This window comes from Podarcis melisellensis (assembly GCF_964234715.1).
Source record: "Podarcis melisellensis genome assembly, chromosome: 6".
NCBI classification, from domain to species: domain Eukaryota; kingdom Metazoa; phylum Chordata; class Lepidosauria; order Squamata; family Lacertidae; genus Podarcis; species Podarcis melisellensis.
In genome coordinates, this window is record NC_138538.1 from 73,166,790 (window position 1) to 73,190,085 (window position 23,296).

The 23,296-nt window shown below is 46.4% G+C and overlaps 1 protein-coding gene and 1 long non-coding RNA gene across 10 annotated transcripts in view; one reads left to right on the forward strand and one right to left on the reverse strand.

Moving 5' to 3' along the window:
• Positions 1-3,564, reverse strand: part of LOC309371571 — a 49,142-nt gene extending 45,578 nt beyond the window's left edge. Inside the window, exon 1 of the long non-coding RNA XR_014169210.1 lies at positions 3,538-3,564. This is a non-coding gene — a long non-coding RNA (uncharacterized lncRNA). The remainder of the gene's footprint in view (positions 1-3,537) is intronic.
• A 2,763-nt stretch (positions 3,565-6,327) lies between these two features.
• Positions 6,328-23,296, forward strand: part of LOC309371533 (uncharacterized protein) — a 77,227-nt gene continuing 60,258 nt past the window's right edge. Inside the window, exons 1-3 of one of the 9 annotated variants that reach the window (XR_014169128.1) lie at positions 6,328-6,447; positions 8,560-8,668; positions 9,273-9,631. Coding sequence is in view for 2 of the 9 variants with exons in the window: in XM_081914339.1 (XP_081770465.1) it covers positions 8,295-8,379; positions 8,560-8,668; positions 9,273-9,405 (327 nt within the window). In the remaining 7 variants the exon portion in view is untranslated. Of the gene's footprint in view, positions 6,448-6,551; positions 6,781-7,280; positions 7,337-7,401; positions 7,425-7,670; positions 7,866-8,024; positions 8,380-8,559; positions 8,669-9,272; positions 9,632-23,296 lie in introns of those variants that run through there. The other 8 variants (XR_014169129.1, XR_014169130.1, XR_014169131.1 and 5 more) reach the window with 8 other exon arrangements.

Sequence of the window (23,296 nt, forward strand, 5' to 3'; positions counted from 1 at the left end):
GGAACGTCTGGCAGCCGTAGGGTGAACTCGTGCGCGTGCATGTAAGGGATGGAGAGGGAGAAAGGCGAGGACGAGAGATCAAAGGAAGCTGACAGAGCCTCAGCATCCAGGCAGTAGATCTGAAAATCTCCTTCCTTCTGTCTCCTCTTCAGCGCTGCTATCCACGTCCCGTGCTTTTGCCTCCTGCCTGGAAGCCACCCCCCCCCCGCCCTCTCTGCCTCGGAGTTGGCCCGCCCGCTGCCACTGGAGGGATGTGCTGCTCGCTGGCCTTTGAGCGCTGCCCTTTAGCTGCTCCGTGACTTGCCTGTCAATGAGGCTCTTGCGGCTCCGCCCATCAATCGGCATCTCTAGGCGGTTGGGCTTTTCCCCCCTCTGGGCACGCTGGGCTCGAGATCACCACGAGGGCTGATGGTATTCCCATCGCTGGATCCGGACTTCGCTTTTCCACTCCTTACAGGCCAACATTGCGGCCTGCCTTCTCGTTCCTTGCTATTCCTTCCTCCTTGGCTTCGTTTAAAGGACTCCTCCTTGAGCCTCCCGTCAACGCGAGGGTTCAGCATCCGCAGCATATGCCTGGTGGAATGTTGTGACGTGGGAGAGGAGGCTCCTGAACATGCACAGAGCGCGTGTTATTTTCATTCGCTACACACAGAAGGTAGTTAATTAACTCCCAGGTGCATCTGAGAAAAGGCTGTTTCGGGTCCGGCTACAGTCCTGCACTTTTCAACACCCGGAGAAGTCACCGATTCCCTCATCCCTCCTCAAAGGGTTTCTAAAGCAGGGGTAGGTTGGTCGGGATCTCTTGGGGACCTGCAGTGGATCGCCAAGGGCTTCTGACTCCCTTTTATTAGCAATATCAACAAAATGGCTTCTCCTACCTACATAAGGCTGCTGAAATGAAGAAAGCTAGCCAGGGCAGGCGTAGAATTTCGTGCAAAAGAAGGGTGATCTTAGTTTAGTTCTGGTCCTGAGAGCAATTTCCTGGGCTCGGAATGTGCTCAGAGGCACATTTGAATTCTAAAAGACCTGGCCCTGGTTGGTAAGATCATGGGGTTCTAGTGAAAATCAAAGATCTGACGAGCCTTAAGTCTGCCCTCCTCTGAAAGTACAGGACGGGTGTGCCCGAGAGAGGCTTGAGACGGGGACCCAGTATGTACTCCGCCATCTCAAACGGAAATCCTTCCTGTCCCCCGTGTTCTTTCTGCTACATCGGAGTTACTCTCCTTTGAGTTAAGGCAGGTGTAGAGAACCTTCGGCGCTCCAGGTGAACTACAGCTCCCATCAGCCTCAGAAAGCAAGGCCTATAACCAGGGATGAAGGGAGTTCATGAACATATGGAGGGCCAAACGCCTCCCACTTCTGATTTAAGGCGAGGGTAGTCAGCAGAGTGCCGTCCATGTGTCTTTGGACCACAGTGCCCTAGCCAAGGTGGCCCATGGTCAGGGATGACGGGAGTTGTAGTTCAACAGCACTTGGAGGTACAACGTGGGCAATCTCTGATTTAAGGCACACCCCATGACACCAGAACCATCAGAAAAGCATTGTCGGGTGCTAGAAAGCCTAGTTCCAGAGGGAATCTGCTGTATGCTATAATATGGACGGACCCTCAGCTCCCAAACAGCCGGGGAGTATCACTGATGCTTCTGAATGGCACACCACCTGGCTTATCCTGCTGTCACCACGATGATTTGAAAGATGGAAAGGAAATCACCACCAGAGAAGGGAAGAAGGGGACGTCGCTGGTTGCCTCCAGCCAAAGAAAGAGCTGCACTGAGTCAGATTTGCATTGTATGGCTAGCCTCCCGCCCTCCGACGTGGATAGCTTTACCACCCAGTGGTCATAGTCAGCCACTCCATATGCTCATCTGAGGAAGCTCGTCCAGATTGCTCTAAAGGGCAAAGAGCAACTCGCATTGCAAATCTTCAACTCTGTCCTTTGCCTAGGAGGGCGGGGCGTGGAGAGGCGAGCTGGGCTATCAAAGCATCAACTCCTCTTCGCCCTCCTTTGCGGCCCTGGAATGACAGCTGCTACCTCACCCCCTTCGGTGCAACACCATTTCCTTACTTTTGAGTTGAGGCACCCAGTGCAAAGTCAGATGACGTCACTGACCTGGGATTGTCCCTTAAAAAGAATTTAAACAAGAATTTTCACGTAGCGATGTTCTCCCGAAGGAGGAGTGGCGTGCAGTCCTCAGACCCCAGACCCCAGTGACAACATTATTGTTTTTAGAAGGGTGGGTGGGAGGTTTGCATGGACGTTTCTTGCTTTCCCATCCCTTTACCTTGTTGAGAAATATTTGATTCCTCAACTGCACACGTGGAAATGTATGCAAGTCACCAAGGCAAAACAGATCAACTCCCCGCCCCATCTTACGCCTACGACTCCGATTTTTCCCCTTTAATGCTTTTTAAACAGGACAAATCAAACGCTCTTCAATTACCTTTAAGCGAGCGATTAATAATTAGTCTGCCTTAGTATCTCCTAATAGGGCATTTTGCATATTATTGATTGACTCTTCGCTTGCGCTGTATGAAGTGCGGCCAACTATCACTGCGGGAATCATACCTGACAGAGAATCAAAAGTTACAATCCTCTTTACAGAAATATAAAACGATCCTTATCAAGAGGCAATTAACTGGGCTGTTGTTTCTCTCTCTCTCTCTCTCTCTCTCTCTCTCTCTCTCTCTCTCTCTCTCTCTCTCTCTTTCTCCATTGGATCGGTTTTCCTCTAAAGCCCAACCCTTCCAGTCCAGTCTACAAGCACATCTACACAACCGAACACACGTTTTATCAGTGGAATAATTCATCCAGAATAATAGCTACCTCTGGTTTTGGAGGTTTTCATTCTTTCTTTTTTAATAGTCACTAACAAGGGCCGGATCTCCATTCAGAATCTTCATGATACTGAAAAGGCAGAAAATGTTTCCCCCTTTAGTCATGTGTGCAATAAAAGGAGGAGGGGGGAAGGGCGTTGTGGGGGGGGGGGAGAGGGAGCTAGCGTGCATTCAGAGGAATCTAAGCTGCACTAAGCAATCTTTCCTGTGCAACTTCCAAGTAGAAAGGTGTAGTCTGAGTCGCCTTTCTGACTGGCCAAGGGATTCTCGTTCTCCAGGACTTACAACCGTGATTCCCCAGATGACTACTCTACCTTAAAACTCCCCCCCCCCCCAATACGTTTGTGATTAAGGAGAAACTGAATTCCTTGCTGTGTTTAAACACCCAATTGAAGCCCAGAGATTTTCTGCGGGTCAGGTTTCTGGCCGGGTTTCAATTTGGGGTGAGTTGTGGACAGTAAGATGGGGTCTACTCCAGCGTATAGCAGAGCTGAAAATTGTTAGCACAAAACTCCCCAACTAGCGGAGTAGAACAGAAAGAACAGAACTTCAGATCATAAGCAAGCGTGAGTGTGTGTGTGTGGGGGGGTGTAATATGCTAAGCGCGGCCACACACACACATGCGCTCGCATACATACAGTGCTAAATAAACATTTAGTGTCCTAATGCTAAGCTTCCGGGAATGCTTGTAAAGTTCCCTACCTGCCTCTAAAATGAGCGACCAATTCGTCTGCCATACTTCTTTCTTTCTTTCTTTCTTTTATTTTTTGCAATAGCCTTGCCTGGGAGGACTCGAAGGCTGACCTGCAGAGGGCAATCGTTGGACACGGATGATAACAAAGGCAGCTGGGGAGATTAGGCTCAGACACGTGGCTGTGACCCAGGACTGCTGCGTAGGTAGGCAGTGGTGCTTAATTAATGGATATTGAAACAAAAGCTCTGTGTGTGTGTGTGTGTGTGTGTGTGTGTTTGTCTTTAGGCTACATTTTCCAAGGCTAATCTAATTCATAACCGTTAGGTTTGTTCTAAAGAGATTAACCCAAACTTTCAAGAGACAGGTCCAGTTAACTCTAGAATTATCCTAAACGGTTAATTGTTTACTGGAATATTTAAAGCCGGTCATTTAGATACACCCCTCCCTCTTCTTTTTTAGTTCTCTGCTAATCAAATAGGGAGGAGTGGGAACTGACAAGAATCTTAATTGCTTCAGCCATTGGCAAGAGAAACGTGTGGGCTTTATATAGCGACGGGACACCCCCCCTCCCGTCTCCACTCCCTCCCCCTTCCGAAGCAAGCAGTGAACCACGTCCCGATTCCTGGTAATAAATTTGCTGTTTGCTTCCTATCTGGCTATTGTCTCCGCTTTCAGAGCGGTTCACCTTTCCTTTTCAGCACCAGGTATGTGGACAGCGACACGCTAATTTGCATATCATACTCAACTCCCTTCTGCCGTCCGCTTAAAAAAACCAAACGCGTTCACACGAAAATAATATTCGCGCTCCGTGTTTGTTTGTTTGTTTGCTTATTTCTTTTTAAAAGGACTCTTTTGGCTAACTTGTTTTTTGAGCTGCTGTAGTGTAACCTGCTCCCACCCCATGAACGGCGTATTCATTAGAATAGAGGCGATGAAACAGCGGAGTGTGTATTCCTTCCAACTTTTTCTGCATCCTTTATATATTTTAACAACTAGCCCAAACGGACTGGAAGCTGCAAGGAAATTTGGTGGTGGCAGACTGAGTAAATGCTGTTCTAAACACACACACACACACACACAGAGAGAGAGAGAGAGAGAGAGAGAGAGAGAGAGAGAGAGAGAGAGAGAGAGGTCTCCCCCTCCCTCCCCTGTCTGAGCCTTAGGAAGAACGGGTGGGAAACCCATATTTAATCAGTCCATGTCCAAATTTCAGTGATCGGAAATGTCTTTCGCAAAAATAATTCCCACTGGGAGGTTGAATGGGGGGAAAGGTCCCGGGGTTTGCTGGCAAGAAAGCGACTTTGCGTCAATCCTGATGAAATTAGCAGCGCTGAGATTTTAAGAGACATTATCTGGGTGTGCTTTGAGCGCAAGTGAGATGATAGATTAAACACACACACACACACACACACACACACACACACACATCATGAAAAGAAGGGCGCCTAACTTCTTCGAAAGGAGCAAGACCCTGTAACAACCATACGTTCGAGACCGTTACAGTCCCTAAAGAATTGATATACATATCTATTCTTACAATGTAACGTGCGGGGCTTGCTAGCTCTGGTTCAAGAGCATGCATAAACACACACACACACCACCCTGCTAAACGGTCCTGCTCGACACATGTTTGTTATCAGAGGGAAAGGCTGGGAACACAGAGCCATTTTTCTCAGCAGCTTCCCCCCCTCCCCCCCTTTTGGACTGCACGTTTACCATCATACCACCCAGCACCGGTCCTTTCCCAATAGGAAGTCATGAATATGAGCTGTATGAAGCCTGCACGTCAGATCTTCCTCAATTAATCCACCATTAGCATGCTTGGGATCTGGTGCTTGATGGCTTAACAGAAGCTTCGGTGGCTGTTGTATGTGCTTGGCCATCCCCAATTAAGCTCTGCTCAAAATGAACTCGGCAAGACCAGCCTTTCCTGAGCTGTCAGTGACTCCCGTTTTTCCTTATTTTAACGTTTGTGTGTAGTGGCAGGCGACAGATGGTGTAGATCAGATCGATTTGATTGCATTAGGCGATTTTTCTCTCTCTCTCTCCTCTCTCTCTCTCCTTCTCCCTCCTCTTCTCTCTCTCTCTCTCTCCCTCCCTCCTCCCTCCCACCCCCACCATCACTTCTTTTCTGGAAGCTCGCAGCATCTGAAAGGCGATCGTCGGGGACTTGGAGAACAGCAGCATCCGTGAGGTGGGAAGGCAGCGGAGCACACAAAGCCAGCCAGAGGCGCCGAGGTCCCTTTCCCAGGGCTTGTTAACACTATAATCCGGCACCAGGAGGGAAAGCGAGAGTGCGGAGCGGGGAGGGGGGGCAGCTTTCCGCTGCCCAGAGCTCCTTTCCCTAGCTCATCAGATGCCTCCCTGGGTTTTACACACAGTTGGAGTTCGGCTCGAAACCAGGATTTAAGGGTAAGCGCTTCAATAGAGGCGGATTTCTGGGAGTTGCATGGGGAGGAAGTGGCGAGGAGTGACTCTCTCGGCTCTGGAAAAGGAGGCAGCACTTTAATCAACATAAATATTTCTCTGATTAACCCCCTGCGTGCACTTGCACCTTATCCTGCCTGGTCCACAGTTCATATAAGTCGTCGCATCCCTGGCTTATATTGGCGGCGTTTCTCTTCTTTTGGCAATCCCTGAACTGCTCTAAAGCTTTATTCTCAATTGCTGGCAATGGCTTGCTCATCTCTTCCTAGCCCCTCACCCTCCCACCCACCCCAAATCAACACAGAGAAATATTTGACATTTTAAGCGGAGCCTTCCTTGCCTCTTATTCTGATCGGTGGCTTTGGGAGGGCTCAATCCCTCCAGTTATTACGGTAGGGAGGGAGGAAGATTCTAATCAACATGGCTTTCCATGAACAAAGGTAGTTAATGCTGATGCTGAGCGTCGCTCCGGGCTCCAGAAGCTGCAAAAGGTATCGAAGGAGCAACAAAGCACCAGAGATGGCACTGGGGTTTGTGGTGTGGCATGGCGTGTTTGTGTATGTCTCTGTGTGTGAGAGAGAGAGCGTTGAGGGGTGGGGTGGCGATGGAGCCGACAGTTTAAGGAGGTTTGAATGGAATATGCGCCCAGAGGCAAGCGATCTGGTAGGAAATGGTGTTCTCGTTAAGTCCCCGTGCCTGAAGGAGGGACCGCTGTTTGTTGGCTTAGGGCTCATCAGAGCTCTCTCGCTGGTGCAGCGGGGAGGGATTCCCCAAGGACGGAGCTGTCCACTAGCCCCGGTGCTGAACTGCCTTCGACCATTTTGGTAGGTGCTATCCAGCAAGGAGGGCCGTGCACAGTAATCACTGCATTGAAGCGGTCAACGGGCGCGACTGGTGGAGCAAGTTTGGAAATGGGCGCTTGATACTCCGGGGTGGGGGTGGTGAGTTGGGGCTGATTTCTCAACCCGGGGAGGAAAATCGCCCGAGTGCATTTTGTTATGCGGGCTTCTGTGTTTTGGGGTAATAATAGTAATGCTACTATTGGAAAAGTTTGACTATCAACCCTCAGCCTTTCCCCTACCACGAGTTTTTGGCACGAGGGGATTCTCGGACACGTTGTTTTCGGAATTAAGGCGAGAGAGATGAGGTGCCTCAAACTGGTGGCGTGTTGACTTTCCTCAAGCGGCTTTTCTGGCTGAGAGTTCAGTAGGAGGACAGACTGCCCCCGTCTCTTTTCCTCCCCTGCCCGAGCTCTCTGTAGTGTGTCAATCTTCAATTGTGCACAGCGGAGGGAAGGGAATCTCTGTGTGTGCTGCTGGTGGTGTTTCTTTTATAGCTGTTATTCTCGTAGTGCAGCCTCAGCCTTCTGCCTTCAGGAGGGTGAGAAACGTAGCTGAAAACTGAAGAGAATGTGTGGAAGTTGCATGTGTCATTATTTTTTAATGATTGAAATTATTATCTGTATGGTGTAAGTAGTTTGGGATGTTGTTGGTGTTGGTGGGTGTCTATATACATTTTTTTTTAAAAGAAAAAGAAGCAGTTATTCTTTCTAGGTCTTTGTAATGATCTGGTATTAAAGCAGGAACTAGTCCTGAAGGAGGAAATCTGGCAAGAATAAACGCAAACATCTTGTGTGAATGTCACTTGCAATCTGATATACAAGCTGGTCAGTTACAGAGCTCTCTAGCTAGACAGATGCCTTACAGTGAGTCTTGGTGCGAGGAAGAGTGCAGCACCCACCCACACCCAGTCTTCTACCGGCGCTTCTTTGTATTTTGCAGCCAAGGCGGAACAAAACCATCCCAAACTTACTGTGCGCTGGGATTTAAATTTTATTTTATTTTATTCTGTTTGCTCCTTTAGAGAAAACCGAATCCTAAACCCTTATCCTCAGGGGCAACCGCTGCAGGTTCGACAAACAAAGACCTCCTTTACCGCCCCCACTCTGGCTCTTGATTGTAGAGTGTTCATTCACACGTTGTGTCTGACAATACCAGCATTGCAGGATGAGAAAACTTTTTTTTTGTAAAACAGAAATGTGAATGGATCCGTACAAATGTACTTAGGGACGGAGTGAGAAGGGGAGAGACAGGGGAACTCGGTTAAGCGCTTTCACTTTGGAGACATGCTGGCCAGACCGTAAGGCGTAGAGAGTATCCCTAGGATGTGCTATCACGCGTTTATCAGGCGATCTCACAAACGCTGCTTTAAGAAAACGTCAAGCCCTCGCCACTGAGACCCAGCTCTTTAGGGGCACGCGGGAAAGGAAAACGGATGGTTTCTATTTTATCTTATATTACTGCGCTCGGAAGGGACTTTTAGCCTTAGGTTATACAGCATGCGAGAGGCCTGGAGCGGAGAGGCACTTGCTTCTCTCCGACAGCTCCGGGGGCGCCTTCTAGCAGCTGGCAACGGCGGAGAGAGTATGTTTTTTGTTTATTTTCCCCCGCGAGCCGGGACCTCTCCAAGCGCCTCGCTGAAATTCTCCCGGGCGTGCGCGGTTTTCTTGATCAGATTTCCACCCATGCGCTCTTTCTCACCTTGCTAGTCTAAGCAAACAGCTCGGTAAGACTTGTGTGCTTAACTGTGCGTCTCTTCTCCAGAAATCTCGTCGGCTGCCATGAAGAGCCGTTCAGCGCAACCCCAGGGAGAACTCGAGAGAGGGGAAAGGATGGCAGACAAGCCCAGAAGAAGAAGCTGGAAGCTGGCCAGGTAACGCTGGGCGGACGGAGCAATGAATGCATGCAGGGATGGATGGATGGATGGATGGATGGATGGATGGATGGAGACGGAGCAGTGAATGCGTATAACGGTGCTTTGGAGAGGTGCATGCGGCCGGCTTCCTGGGTGCACAGTCTTTGCATGCAGCTGATGCGTCTGTAACGCGCGCCTACGTCTTTTATGCGGATAGACGGTCTGTGGGGTTTGATATGAACATGTGTGTGTGTGTGTGTGTGTTGTGTGACACGCAAGCAGGCTGGATTGTCAGCTCGGTTATTTATGTTTGCTGACGGGGTATCCAAGCACGTCAGGGGCATTCGTGGACGGGGGCTGTGCAGCGCCCAGATGGACCCGGATCAGCCCCGTCCACGCGTCGCGTGGGAATAGGGCTGCCTCCTCCGAGGGGCCACGCATCTGAACGTGGCGTGGCAAGGCTCATGTCTTGATGTGGCCGCATGCTTACGAGGTGCATGCGTGTGTGCCTGTGGCCCTCGCCTGCCTGCCTGCCTGCGCCTTTGGACCTGGGCATGTGCCCTGCTGCCAATTGCCCTCGCTCCAGTCCTTCATGGCTGCCTCTTCTCCTTTGCCTTGCCAGGGCCCCGGAGTCCAGCAGCCCTGCGTGGATTTGGGATCATCGCTCGCTGGGCGACTCTCTCTTGGATTCTCCTCCTGCTCCTCCTCCCGTTCCTCTGGGCCACCGGACGTACAGTTGTGGATTTATTGTCGCGGTGCGTGCAGCTCCAGCCTCCTCTTCGCCTCCTCCTCCTCCACCACCGGCACCAGCAACACCACCGGCTTTCTGACTCTCTTCGGTGACGGGTATTCTTGGGTGGATAATACGGATTACGTTGTTATTGCTTAAGAATACGCGTAGTCGAGGAGAGTACTCGCGGCAGGCGGGTGGGCAGCGACCACCCACCCCGGTTGGCTCCTTAAACGGCTCTAGTTGCCAAGGTAGCGCATCATTTTTTAAACATATATATTTAAATAATAATCATTATTTCATTTTGCTCTCGTACTTCCCTTTTCTCGTACCTCGCAATCTCCGGCTGCACCAGACCTCTCCACCCCTTCAACCGGGGCGGGGTTGCCTCACTGCAGCTTCCCACTCGGATACTGCGGAGATGGGAGGCAGGGAGGGAGGGGGGCGTCTGTGGAGTCCTGGCGTCTGCGCTCGGGCTCCGGAGGTCCTCTTTCTTAATGCGGATTATTGACTCCCCCACTTTGTTACTTCTGATCCACTCCCAACCGGAGTGGAATTGGTCCGCCCGGGTGCCAGACGCGCAAGCGGGGATTCTGATCCGCCTTAAGCCATTGGGAGGGTGGAGCCGGGGCACGTATGGATGCAAGGAAGGGGTGGTGAGGTTGGGGTTTGTAGAGTGGCGGCGGTGGTTTCTCAGGATGGAAAGAAGTGGCTTTGTGTGTTTGCCCAAAGGTGGAGTTGGGAGTAAATCTCAAGGAGAACTAGAGGATTGGGTGTTCCAATACAATTTGTACATTGGTATCCAGCTTTGCTTCCCGCTTTTGCCTGGCCCGGTTCTATTGCGTTTTTGGACAAGGGCTGCGTGCTCGGTGGGAACAAAACTTGAGGGAGTAGCGACAGGTTTAAATTAGGTTTAGCGCTGGACACTTGGTTTCTCGCTCCAGGGAGGTGGGGTAGCAGTGCCACCCGTTCCTTCTCTCTTGTCTCTTGCGATGCAGTCCTAAACACGTTGACTCGGATGTCAACCCCATTTAACGCGTGTTTACTGAGAAGCAAATCCGACCTTATTCATTAGGCCAATTGGCAGCCAATTGTGTACAGAGGGACAGCCTTAGTCTCTAGCGATCCTAATGCATGGGATTACAGCTCGATCTTTGGACTGTTTTCTTGGAAGTCTGTCCGAGATCCTAGACTCGAAAGAGCCCTTTAAAACCGGCATAGGATCCGGTTGCGCATCTCACTGAGTTCTGTATGTGTATAAAACTGCAGCCTTAGAGAGTTGCTTCAATCCTTGCTACTAGCTACCTTGGTCAGCTCCACGGAACAGGGGTGAAGAAGACCCAAGCTTTCCACAATAGGAATTATATATATATAGTGTCATTTTTATACACTTCACGCGCGCACGATCCGGAGTTTCAGTTTATTTAGGATAGTAGGGTGCGCAACATTGCGGCATTTTGATCGAGAAGTCCTCCCGCAGTGCCTCTGTGTAGACAGGCCGGGGCAGAGATTCTTTTGGACTTCCCACGCCGTGGTTCTGTAGGAAGGCTTAGGTGACCCTAATGAATGGCTAACTGATGCAATAAGGAGCCGCTTCCCGCAGGCCTAAGGCGGGGTGTATATCTCTCTATATATAATAATTACAATTATTATTATTACTTTGCACCGAAGGCCGAGGCAGTATGGAGAAATTTCCCCAAAGTAGGGCATGTGGCCTGCCCTATTGTAAAAGAGGAGGATCTGGGTCCATCGCTTTCCTGCAGGAAAAAAAGGAAGGACGAGCTACCACACCCTGGGTTAGCATTTTACCACCCACCCACTCTCCACAAGCGACTACCATTTTAAATCAAAGCTCTGGACTCGCTTCTCTTACTACGCGGGAGAAGAACGTGATTATCTAACCAGAGAGAGATACAGACTCGAAGAAAGAGCGCCTGCTCTCCTTTCAGTTCTATGGTCAAAATACAATCCAGTCCCTAGTGATGTCCGTTTGGTCTCCCTCTCTTTTGACGTAACTTATCTTGTGGGGATGACGGTTCCCCCATAAGTAATTCGGGGGAGTCCAATTTGGGGGAGGGAGTAATTAGTCCAGAGCAATAGGAATATGCCCTGATGTAGTTGAGAAAGTGGGGGTTGTTTATTTGTTCCAGATCCCTTTGTCCGCAATTCTTCGCCCCAGCAGCTATTAAATTTAACTCGTGGTCTGGCAATAGAAAACATACTGCGTAGTACGGTGGTTGTGTCAGTGTGGAGAGGCTTAAGTGGCACATTCACCTCTGGGTTCAATCCTGTCCCTTGCTTGCTCCCCACATCCGATCCATAATTTGCTGGTTGTCCTTGTCTCATTGTGGGACAACCAACTGGAGTAGAGCAACGCTGTCGAAGGGACTCCTCGCCTAAGTTCTTTCCGAGCCACACTAGAGCTCTTGCTGCGCTCTTCCCTTCCTCCCCGGTTCCAAGTAGCCCGTCTCTCTCTACCGCCTGGGTAAACTGCCCTTCTTTCGCAGTCAGTTGTTACTACGGCCCGAAGGCTACTTTCTGCAAAGCAAACCCCATTGGTGGTGGGGGAGGGGAATGTGTAATAAAACCAGGCGACAGCAAGAACGCCCCTCCTCCTCCTCTGACCCTTGGGATTCAACGGACGACTGACCCCATCCTGGAAGACTAGCCTAGCCGGGTTTGGCTTTTGCAGCCCAAATACACCAGAGTCTGAGAGCATCCTGAGCACTCATTCGGCTGCAATCCTAACCCGGTTTGCCTGGGAGTAAACCCCACTGAATTAAACAGGACTTTGAGTAGCCGTGGTTTTAGGATTACAGCCCGGGACGTTGATGGTGGCACGTCGTTAGATACGTGGTGCCTTAGATGTGTGTTTGTGTGTGAGCAAAGAGGGAGGACGGGGATGGGCTAAAAGGTCGATCAGTGAGAAACGACCAGGATAAACTTCACAAAAGGATGTCTCTGTCCAAACGATTTAGTTACTATTGCTAGTATGGGCCTCCTTTCTAATCGTTTCTTGCAGCGAAAGCTGCTAGGATTCCTTCTGCATTTTTATTTTTTTAAAAATCTGTTGTATAATTGCTTAATTCACTCCGCTCTTCTTTATTTGTCCACTTGATCCTTGTGTGGCCATGGAAGGGGAGCCGCTGTTTATTTTAGGCACTCCCTCCGCTTGGAGAAATGATTGGTGGGTTTCTGAACTCGCTGATCTGTGTGTGGCGGAGGCTAAGTCAAGGCCCTTCTCCTAAGTCGTCGATTCCTCTGGTCAGTGGTCCTTATGAGTGGGTTGTTGGGAGATAGTGATGGTTCCATAAGTGTGTAGACGGCCCCTTAAGGGTCAATATTAGCAAACCAAAACAAATCCCTGCCCCGAAGAATACACATTTATTTTGTCAGGAGTCGGGAAGGAAACACCCGGGATTTGAAAACGTGAGTGATGGGGAAGAATTGCTTCCATCTTAACAGCATTCTTCTTCCCCATTCCTGGCCACACCCAAGTTTCCTTTCGGCTGTGCCGCATTAGAACAGCAAAAGGAGCAGGAAATTTCTGGATAGGGGTGCGCTCAAAAGAAAAAAGCACCAGCATTGCTTTCAACAGCATGGTTTGTTTTTTACAGTGCGGGGGCGAAAATAAAGAGGTTGGTAGGATTTAGGAGATCTTTGTACTTCTCTAATAAAAATATATATAAAAAATCACAAAAGCCCATTAAAAATCCTGCCCACATGACGAAAGGGGTCAAAGGCGTAACGGAGTTAATCCAAGAAATGGTTAGGTGAAATTCAAAGCGCGTACAAAAATCAAAAAAGTGAGAGTACTCGAAATTTCCAATTTCCCTGCCGAATGTTGGAGCTGCCGAACATTCCAGCAACAAGGGTGGAGTTGGAGAGGGGAGCGTGGGAGGGGCAAAGCCTCCAATGGGGACTGGCGCTTTCTCTTTCCAGTGGCGCCCCATTTGGCGAGAGTCCCTCCTATTGCTTAGAGACGCCTTCTTCGGTAGGGCGGCTCTTCCCAAATCGTATGCGCGCGCTCGTGTGTCCCCCTTTCCTCTTCTTCCCTATATTGATCTTACATCTTGATTGATTGAACGACATCCTGCTTATTAACCCCCAGGTCCACGCAGTGGCAACGTATTCAAAAAGCGCAATTGAAATGTCTGCTAGGCGATTCACACCAAGCAATGGGCGTAAAGCAGCAAGAAAAAACTTGAGTGTCACACCGAAAAAACCTGACGATTGCGTTTTGGTGGCTTATAATTCAAAAGCCTGAACAAAACCACACACAGAAAGAGATTTTTATTTTTTAAAAAGAAGTAAAAGCATGGTCGCCTTGTGGAACAAAGTAAATTAGGCAGCCTTGGAGCAACAATTCGTTATTTTCCATTTGTCAGTCCAGAAGCCCAGAGTTATTCTTTATTAGGGTGACAGGTGAGGAGCAAGGAAGGAGGTTACAGTTTCCAAATTCAGATGGGGGAAAGCTTTCAATTGTTTAGGCTGGGCAGCTATACAGGGTACATACTTAAAAAGCAATGTAGTGACTCTGGAAAAAGAAGGCTTTGGGTGTGTCCTTCTCCTATTTTTTCCTACCCCCAAAGATTTCCGGTCATAATTAAGTCATGGCCATTAGTATAGATGGCTTCTTAAGAGGATTAGACAAATTCATGGATATGGCTGTTAGTCATCATAGCTAAGGGCCACTTCACAATGATGTTATTCCTGCATGGAGATAATTGTGCAGAGGAAAGGGGCAGAGAGAAACAAGATCATGTTTGCAAAGTGCAGCTCCAATGTTTATCGTAAGAGTTCATTTTATCATAAGAGCAGATTATGGAGGGGAAGATGTGTGTAAAGTCCCACTGAGAATGGAACCTCCAGAACCAAAAGCAGTCTGCCTCTGGCTAACTGATGGGGCACAGTGGAGCAAACAACAGGAGAACGCTATTGCCATCATAACCAGTTTGTGAGCCTTCCAGCGGCTTGCTGCTGTCAAAGACAGAACGCCGGACTAGAAAGGCCCTTGGTAGTTTATTTAGGAATTGTTTATTTAAAATATATATACCTCACTTCAGTTGCAGAGAATCATGAGGTGACTAACAGACAGACAGACAAACAAACAAAAGAACACCAACAAAAAAGATTATTATTATTATTATTGCTGCTGTTGTTGTTGTTACTACTGCCGGTGGCATTATTTATATATTACAACTGTTCTATCAAGGTCCCTGCACTCAAGATGTTTCCAATCTAAATCCTGACAGTGGTGGAGACATTAATAAGAAAGGAAGGAGAACAGAGGCAGAGACAGAAAAACGAGCAAAACACGAGCAAGGGAGAAATCTGAGCAGATGCACTTAGACCTGCACTTAGGCTTGGCTACAGCTGGAAAGCGCTGAACTCACTCAGCGTTGTGATAAACCAACATACAAAGTAATGTATATAAAATACAGTCGGAGATTCTGCTTTGTTAGACTGTTGCCGTAAGCACTTAGTTATCTCAGTCTGAAAGCCAGATGTGCTTATTCTCCAAATCAAATTTTCGTGTTCCGTTTAATTCACTTTCTCCAGCTGGAGTTCTTTGAGCAGGAAGGATCAGCACATATATTATGCGGGAAGAGGGACTGTAGACCACACCCTGAACAGCCCAGTAGCCAGGCAATGGTGGATGCTGAGATGGAGAATTTGTAGCCCTGTTAGCAGGGCCTCGTAGTGGGACACATTACCCCTCTCTCCCCTTAACCTCTGCAAGAGACGTCCCTCATTCTAGCATGAAAGCAGAACATCTCTTTCAGACTTTTGTCCCACATGTATGTCAGTGGAGCACTTTTATACTACTGAAGGGAGCTGGTTATTCGTTTGATTTAAATGTCTCTTAAACATGCTTCACCAAGCGATTCCAAGGCAGTTTACAAAGGCGTGGTTGAAATGATTTGGACAACTTAAACAATGCAATATTGAAACCAATGAGCATGCATAAGAATACAGAGCAATATTAGAGGCAAATAGAAATAAACTAAAGGGCAGAGTAAAGGGTATTTTTCAAGTGCACCCAAGGAGAGAAAGGTCAGTGCTGGCATAAGAGAGCCCAGCAGTGGCTTAGTTCATTCTTCTTGTGGCTGCAGCTTATAGCTCACATAAATGATATGAAATAATTCCAGTCCAAATTAGCTTAGGACCAAACCTTTATTAGAACAACCAAAATTTCATAAAATAGGGTGCAAGCTTTCGCTACACTCAATACCTAATGAAGGGTGGGCCAAATTGCATTTCATTTTTTTTGGGGGGGGGACCCAGTAGTAGCCAAGTTAGCCTCTTCCATCATGATTTCAAAGAGATTCTTTACCCAAGTTCCATTTCATTTCTCCCCAGGTTTATGTAGCCAGATCTGTCTTCTTCCCTAAAATACATTTTTAACAGCCTAACGATGCTCCCGAACATGATTTTTCCTCTTTCCTCTTCTTCCCCATCAGAAAGAATGTGGTAGAAAAGGAAACATTGCTTGTATATTTTTGGAGATAAATTTATCTTTCCTTTATGAATCCTATTATGATTGTGTCGGCCTTTTTGCATTTGACTCTTATTCATTTTAATGTTATTCTTGTCAAGATCATTTAAAACTCTAAGATATATATTTTAAAAATCAAAGCTTTCTTTTACGTTTTAAGAAGCTGGTTGGCAATGTTAACCCGGATCAGTGTCCTATAGTGCAATCCTATGTATGTTTACTCAGAAGTAAATCCTGCGGAACTCAGTGTGGTTTGCCCCGTGGTAAATGGGGTTAGGTTTGCAGCCTTTAAGTTCCATGGCACTGCCTGTTAGCTAAGTACAGGTAGCAGCCCAAAATCCTCAGTCAGTAGGAGAACAACATAGCAAATGGGAGGCTGAAGAGAAAATGAGGCAGGATCTAAAAGATTCTGATTTCTATTACAAGCCTCTGTACACATCCTCTTTCTGGTGTGAAAAACACTACCTGGGTATCAAGTTCAACACAAAAAAGAGATGGAATATACAATAATTATTTGCTTTATGGTGTCGTTGTGTATCTTGTGGGGTTGAAGTGTTTCAGCCATTAGTATATAAGTTAGGTAAACATCTATTTAAACTTGTATTTCTATGGTTTCCTTGTTTAATATGATTAGCTCGTGGAATGAATATATATCTATATCTATATCTATATCTATATATATCTATATATCTATATATATATATAGTCTTTATGATAGGGGCTGATGCATTTTTAATGCCTGTACTCTTTGTGCTCTTTTGTTGTCATCTAAATTAACATTTTGATGACCATGGGTTTCTTTCTCCCTTCATCTAGCATTTTAGAGATTGCTGCATTGTGGGGCTAATAATAGCCGATGTATATGGCCTTCTTCAGAAATATATAATGTTGACAAATGCTAGATGGTGCAAAAGCAGCTAGAATTACATTCCCAGTGGCCTTGTATAATATATACCCTTAGCAAATGGCCTAGCTGCTTCTGGGATCTGCCATCCAGATACAATTTTAAGGAAACAACAAGGTTCCTAGAATCCTCGAAATACAAGGAGCCTGAAAAGCCTTTGTAATCATTTCCACCCCCACCCCTTGCAAGGGTATAAAAGACGTTTATGATTTATAATATCTCATTGTTCCTCACAACGACCCTGTAAGGCGGGTTAGAAAGAGGCATAAGTCAACTGCTGATAGCTGAGTGAGGAACTGACTCCCCTCAGTGCTCTTGTCTAGTAGTAGTAGTAGTAGTAGTAGTAGTAGTTTATTTATATGCTGCCCATCTGACTGGCTTGCCTCAGCCAATCTCAGCAGCTCCAAACAAAATATTAAAAACACAACAAAACACCATACATTAAAAACTTCCCTATACAGGGCTGCCTTCAGATGTCTTCTAAAAATCAGATAGTTGTTTATTTCCTTGACATCTGATGGGAGGGTGTTCCACAGGGCAGGCGCCACTACCGAGAAGGTTCTCTGTCTGGTTCCCTGTAGCTTCACATCTCACAGTGAGGGAACCACGAGAAGGCCCTCGGAGCTGGACCTCAGTGTCCGGGCTGAACGATGGCGGTGGAGATGCTCATTCAGCTATATAGGGCTGATGCTGTTTAGGGCTTTAAAGGTCAGTATTGCATTTGCTCATGCCCAGCATGGTGTGTGTGTGTGTTCAATGCAGTGGGAGTTAAGAGCCTAGAGGAGGGACACCACACTGTGAAACAGCAAACACCGAAACACAAGTAGTCTAATGGGTTGCACTAAAAGTTAATTATGTAACTCTAATTCTTAAAAACTAAAAATAAGTGCTAGATGCAGGGCAGACATTCAAGCAAATACTTGTAGTGGCTAGAACATTGGAAGCAGGGATTAGTAAGGGCATGTGTACCCTATGATCTGCATTGGGGAGATATTTACTTCACTCCTATGATTAATGGAAACTAAGCGTTCAAAGAGGGACACGGGTGGTGCTGTGGGTTAAACCACAGAGTCTAGGACTTGCCGATCAGAAGGTCGGTGGTTCGAATTCCTGCAACGGTGTGAGCTCCCGTTGTTTGGTCCTAGCTCCTGCTAACCTAGCAGTTTGAAAGCATGTCAAAGTGCAAGTAGATAAATAGGTACCACTCGGGCGGGAAGGTAAACGGTATTTCCGTGCGCTGCTCTGGTTTGCCAGAAGCGGCTTAGTCATGCTGGCCACATGACCCGGAAGCTGTATGCCAGATCCCTTGGCCAATAAAGCGAGATGAGCGCCGCAACCCCAGAGTCGGTCACGACTGGACCTAATGGTCAGGGATCCCTTTACCTTTAAGCGTTCAAAGAAGGGGCTGGTATATCCCATAGGAAGCTGTGTGCCATCATCTTCCACAAGGCTGCAGGCAAACTCCTCCACCTCCCCGAATCGAGGCTGGAGCTTCTGTGGCTAAATAGAAACAAACACACACATTTGTGTGGAAATCTACTTGCCTGTATCTACCCACCTCTAGAGAGCAGCCTGTTATCAACCAAGTAATAATACTGGAGAACAAGGGAAGCCAGGGAGTCCCATGCCAGAGCACTCTATCAAGCAAACAGACATTTAATAAAACCTGCAAGAGCAGCATGCTCCACACACTGCAAAGTGAAAAATCCTGTCCTACTGGGGATGCCACGTACTCTGAGCTGGGCACAAATCGTTTCCCCAATTTATCATGTTGAAAGTGTTCAACAAGTGCTGGTTCTAACCTTTAGAACCCTAAATGGCCTCGGCCCAGTATACCTGAAGGGGCATCTGCACCCCCATCGTTCAGCCTAGACACTGAGGTCCAGCTCCAAGGGCCTCACTGCGAGAAGTGAGGTTACAGGAAACCAGGCAGAGGACCTTTTGGTAGTGGCGCCTTCCCTGTAGAACACCCTCCCTTCAGATGTCAAGGAGATAAAGAATTGCACATCTTTTAGAAGACATCTGAAGGCAGCCCTGTATCAGGAGGTTTTTAATGCTTGATGTTTTTACTGTGTTTTTAGATATGCTGCAAGCTGCCCAGAGTGGTTGGAGAAACCCAGCCAGATGGGCAGGGTATAAATAATGAAATTGTTGTTGTTGTTGTTGTTAGTAGTAATAGCAGCAGCAGCAGTAACTATACAACCTTTAGAATACATCTGGAGGCAGCCCTGTGTAGGGAAGTTTTTAATGTTTGATGTTTTATTGTGTTTTTAATATTCTGTTGGGAGCTGCCCTGTGTGGCTGCGGCAACCCAGTCAGGTGGGCAGAATAATAATAATAATAATAATAATAATAATAATAATAATAATAGCAATAGCAATAGCATTTAGTTGTCCTGAGCCTGAAAGCTGAGTATGCATCTCTGCATCATCACCACTATGTCTTCCATTTATGTCAAGGGTAATGAACCTCCATATGTTGTTGGTTCTGCAACTCCCATTAGCCCCTCCTAGCATGGTCTTAAGTCCTACAACATTTGAAGGGACAAATATTCTGTAAGCTTGATCAATATTTTCTCTTCAGACGCGTGCCTAGGTGTTGGAACCCCCCCCCCCTCCAACGGGTTCAGGCTCTGGGGTAGGGCACAAAAAAAAATCACCTATCAGACTAAGGAGTGTGTGACATATATTTATGTGGCAACACACAACTGCTGTTGCGGCAATATCAAACACAGGAGAAGCTTCCCGTCCTATTCACATTGCAGCACAAATGTGTGCAAATGCGTTCTTCCTCCTCACCTCATCCGCACTGGGGACAATTTGATTACTTGGGTCAAGTAAAATGTAGTAATTTCTAATGTGGAAAAGTGATTTTTTTTTCCCTGCAAAGGGCTGTGGGGCACCAATACATCTCCTTGCCAAGGGCACAAGGGACCTTAAGTACACCACTGTCTATCAAACAGCTTATGATGCTAGGTGGAGTACTTATTCTACTGAAACAAACCTGTAAAGTAAGGTATGGACGATTAGTTCATAGCTGAGTTCCAGGTCTACTCAGTGAATCTTGCCCATTGGTTCGTGGGCTTCTCCAACAGAAAATACAGTGATACCTCTGGTTATGTACTTAATTCATTCTAGAGGTCCGTTCTTAACCTGAAACTGTTCTTAACCTGAAGCACCACTTTAGCTAATGGGGCCTCTTGCTGCTGCCGTCCTGCTGGAGCACGATTTCTGTTCTCACCCTGAAGCAAAGTTCTTAACCTGAGGTACTATTTCTGGGTTAGTGGAGTCTGTAACCTGAAGCGTATGTAACCTGAAGTGTATGTAACCCGAGATACCACTGTAATTTAGAATGAAGTCAGATACAGTGGAAGCATTCTTAGATCATTTTAGCAGGAATGGTCCCATAGAAATCAAGGGGCTTAGAGTAAAATGAATTGAAAGATGTCATGATTAGGGAATGAGGCCCCAATTTTGCAACTTTTTAAAGATAGTGATAAAATAAAGGATTGTTTCTTCCTAGTACAGCATTTCCCTAAAAAAACCCTAATGTATATATATTTGTTTCACAGACAAATAAATTTGAATATATAGCCAGAAGAGTACACCTTTCCTTTTAAGCAATCTATAGTTTGGGTTGCTATATTTAAACATGACAAAGTATTACATCATCATAATTACTCTTATGCCTGAAATTTTCGTTATAACTACTCATTTTTTAAAAAAATAAAATCAAAAGCCAAGATTTCACACACGTCTGGGCGTTAACTAAAACTGAGCAGTTTTTAAAAATCATTACACTGATTTATGTGTCCTCTTTTGTTACCACATGCATTTTTTGGTGCTTTGATAAACATATCTCTAGCCATGCGACCCTATACTTGCCTGCTTAGATCCAGTGAGTTCAGTGGGTTTTATCCCAGGTAAGTGAGTGTAGAATGGCAACCTTAAACTGAAATCTTATGTTTATTGTCTTGGATGTAAGCCCAATTGAACACAGTGGGTTTACTTTTGAGTAAGCATGCATAGCATTGCACTGCACTTTAAATAAATACTATTAAATATATATTTATAGGTCAATAAAAAATATGGTGTAAATCAACGGTTGATGGAGAAGTACAATGTGTTTAATTAGTTGCATGGAATTTCACCCCCTCCTCAAATATGTGTGTATGCGTATCACATAGACACAACCTACATACATGAATAGCTTTAAACACCAGTGTGGTTACAGTCACTTCACTCTAATGATGCACATTTGCACGATTGCAGAAAATGCTTACATAGAATTATGGCTTTCCTTATCTAATATCCGCTAAGTACATATGCTTCTTCTTGCTAAAGCCTTAGATCCTGCCAGCGCTAAGCAGTTCTGTCTAAACATTGTGTGTGCCCTGACCTCACATACACACAATATATGACTCTCTCCTGAAGAAGGCTTCACATTACTCTTTCTCTTCAGTTTCAGGTGTTTAAGTCTTGGCAATCCTGTCTAAACTGCATGGCTATAAATGAAGCCATTGTGCGGGAAGAATTTCCAGGGATAAATTGGTCTGTATAAGGAAAGTAGACCCAATTTCTCATTGTAATCCAAGAAAAGAAAATGTTCTGGCTAGGTCTTCTCATAACAGGCCACATAATGTGGGAGGGATGCTTGGCCCTTCAGATGTTGCTGAACTGCAAATCCCATCATCCCTAGCCACAGGCCATTCTTGATGGGGCTGATGGGAGTTGAAGTTCATCAACATCTGGAGGGCCACATATCTGGGCTCCACCTACGTGTTCTGGCCTTAAAGTTTTTCCTCTACTCTTCAGTATGATTGGCAGTTCAAAATGAAACCTAAAGTACTTCCCTTTAAGATGTGCTAGCCCCACTAGTGTCAACAGGATAAAACAATCTTAAGTCAAATTCTGTTGGTTTAGCCACCTTCTATCAGTGGTGGAGTGGTGCTGTGGGTTAAACCACAGAGCCTAGGACTTGTCAATCAGAAGGTCAGTGGTTCAAATCCTCGCGACGGGGTGAGCTCCTGTTGCTCGGTCCCTGCTCCTGCCAACCTAGCAGATCGAAAGCACATCAAAGTGCAAGTAGATAAATAGGTGCCACTCTGGCAGGAAGGTAAACAGCGTTTCCATGCGCTGCTCTGGTTCACCAGAAGCGGCTTAGTCATGCTGGCCACATGACCCGGAAGCTGTACGCCGGCTCCCTCGGCCAATAAAGTGAGATAAGCGCCACAACCCCAGAGTCGGTCACGACTGGACCTAATGGTCAGGGGTCCCTTTACCTTTATCAGTGGTGGACAGCTATGCGAGTGCAATTTTTAAAAAGAACCATATTTAGGAAATATATTAAAGAGCATATTGCTCCTGGCTCTTTACACGTAACTTCCTTTTTTGCCGTCTTGATTTAGGCACAGTTCTCACTGACCTCAGCAAAGGCTGCAAGATCAGACCATAATCGGTATTCAATAGCCTACACACGCCGAGTGCAGATTTGTCATAAACAACAGCTTGTATATGCAGCTTAGCAATACAGCTTTGGCACAGAAGCCGTGTTTTCCTTGGGGGCCAATCCAGCTTCCCTTCTACATCCAACAACACTTCCCATTGATTTCGAAAGGGATTTTAGTTTGCACCAAATGTTCATGTGCAGATTTTGTATCAAAATCATTCCTGTAATAAACTTCTCATGTTGCTGATGCTGGCAAAGCTTTTATTTGGGGGGGGGGGGAGAGAACAGAAACCAACTCCTTGCACATTTGCATTGTTTACTGTGCTGCAAGAAAAAAATAGCAAAGGAACTTTAAATGAGCACACATCAATCCGCACCTTTGCATTTTTAAAGGCTGCATGCATGTCCTTTATCATAACATGGTGCCTGCAAATCGGTGCACATTTTTTTGAGAGTAGACGCCACTAAATTTAGTGGGACTTGTTTCCGAGTCAGTATGTCTAAGATTAGGTTCTACATTGCAAAACCAAGCGAAATATTAGAATGACACCAATGTGCTCTTTTAATTTATATATTGACCCTCGTATGTCCACCAAAACAAATTCAAATATTTAAATGCATAAGTACCAACAAGATCAATCTTAGTACAAAGAATGCATGTATCCGCAAGTCTGTGAAGTAATTGTTTCATTATTTAACCATCCTTCAGTACTGCTAGCTTTGAATACAGATAAGAACTGTTCAAAGAATCCTTGAGAACTAGAATTGTAAACACAATATTCAAAATAGCCTGGAATTAGAGACACTGAGAGCTGTTGCTAACTACCAGGATATATTTGAAACTCAATTATGGAAGGACCGCTATATTTCGATCACCACGCATTTCTGAATTCAGCATGCATTCCATATGTTCCCAGCAAAGCTTTTCCATATATGTAAGCCTTTAGTTGTTGTGATGCTTCCCAGGGCTTTCAAAGAAATGTCTCTGCACAGGTAATTTCTTTTTAGATGTATACTTAAGATTAAAATGTTAAGCCTGAGTTCAATAAAAGGGTGTATCAGACA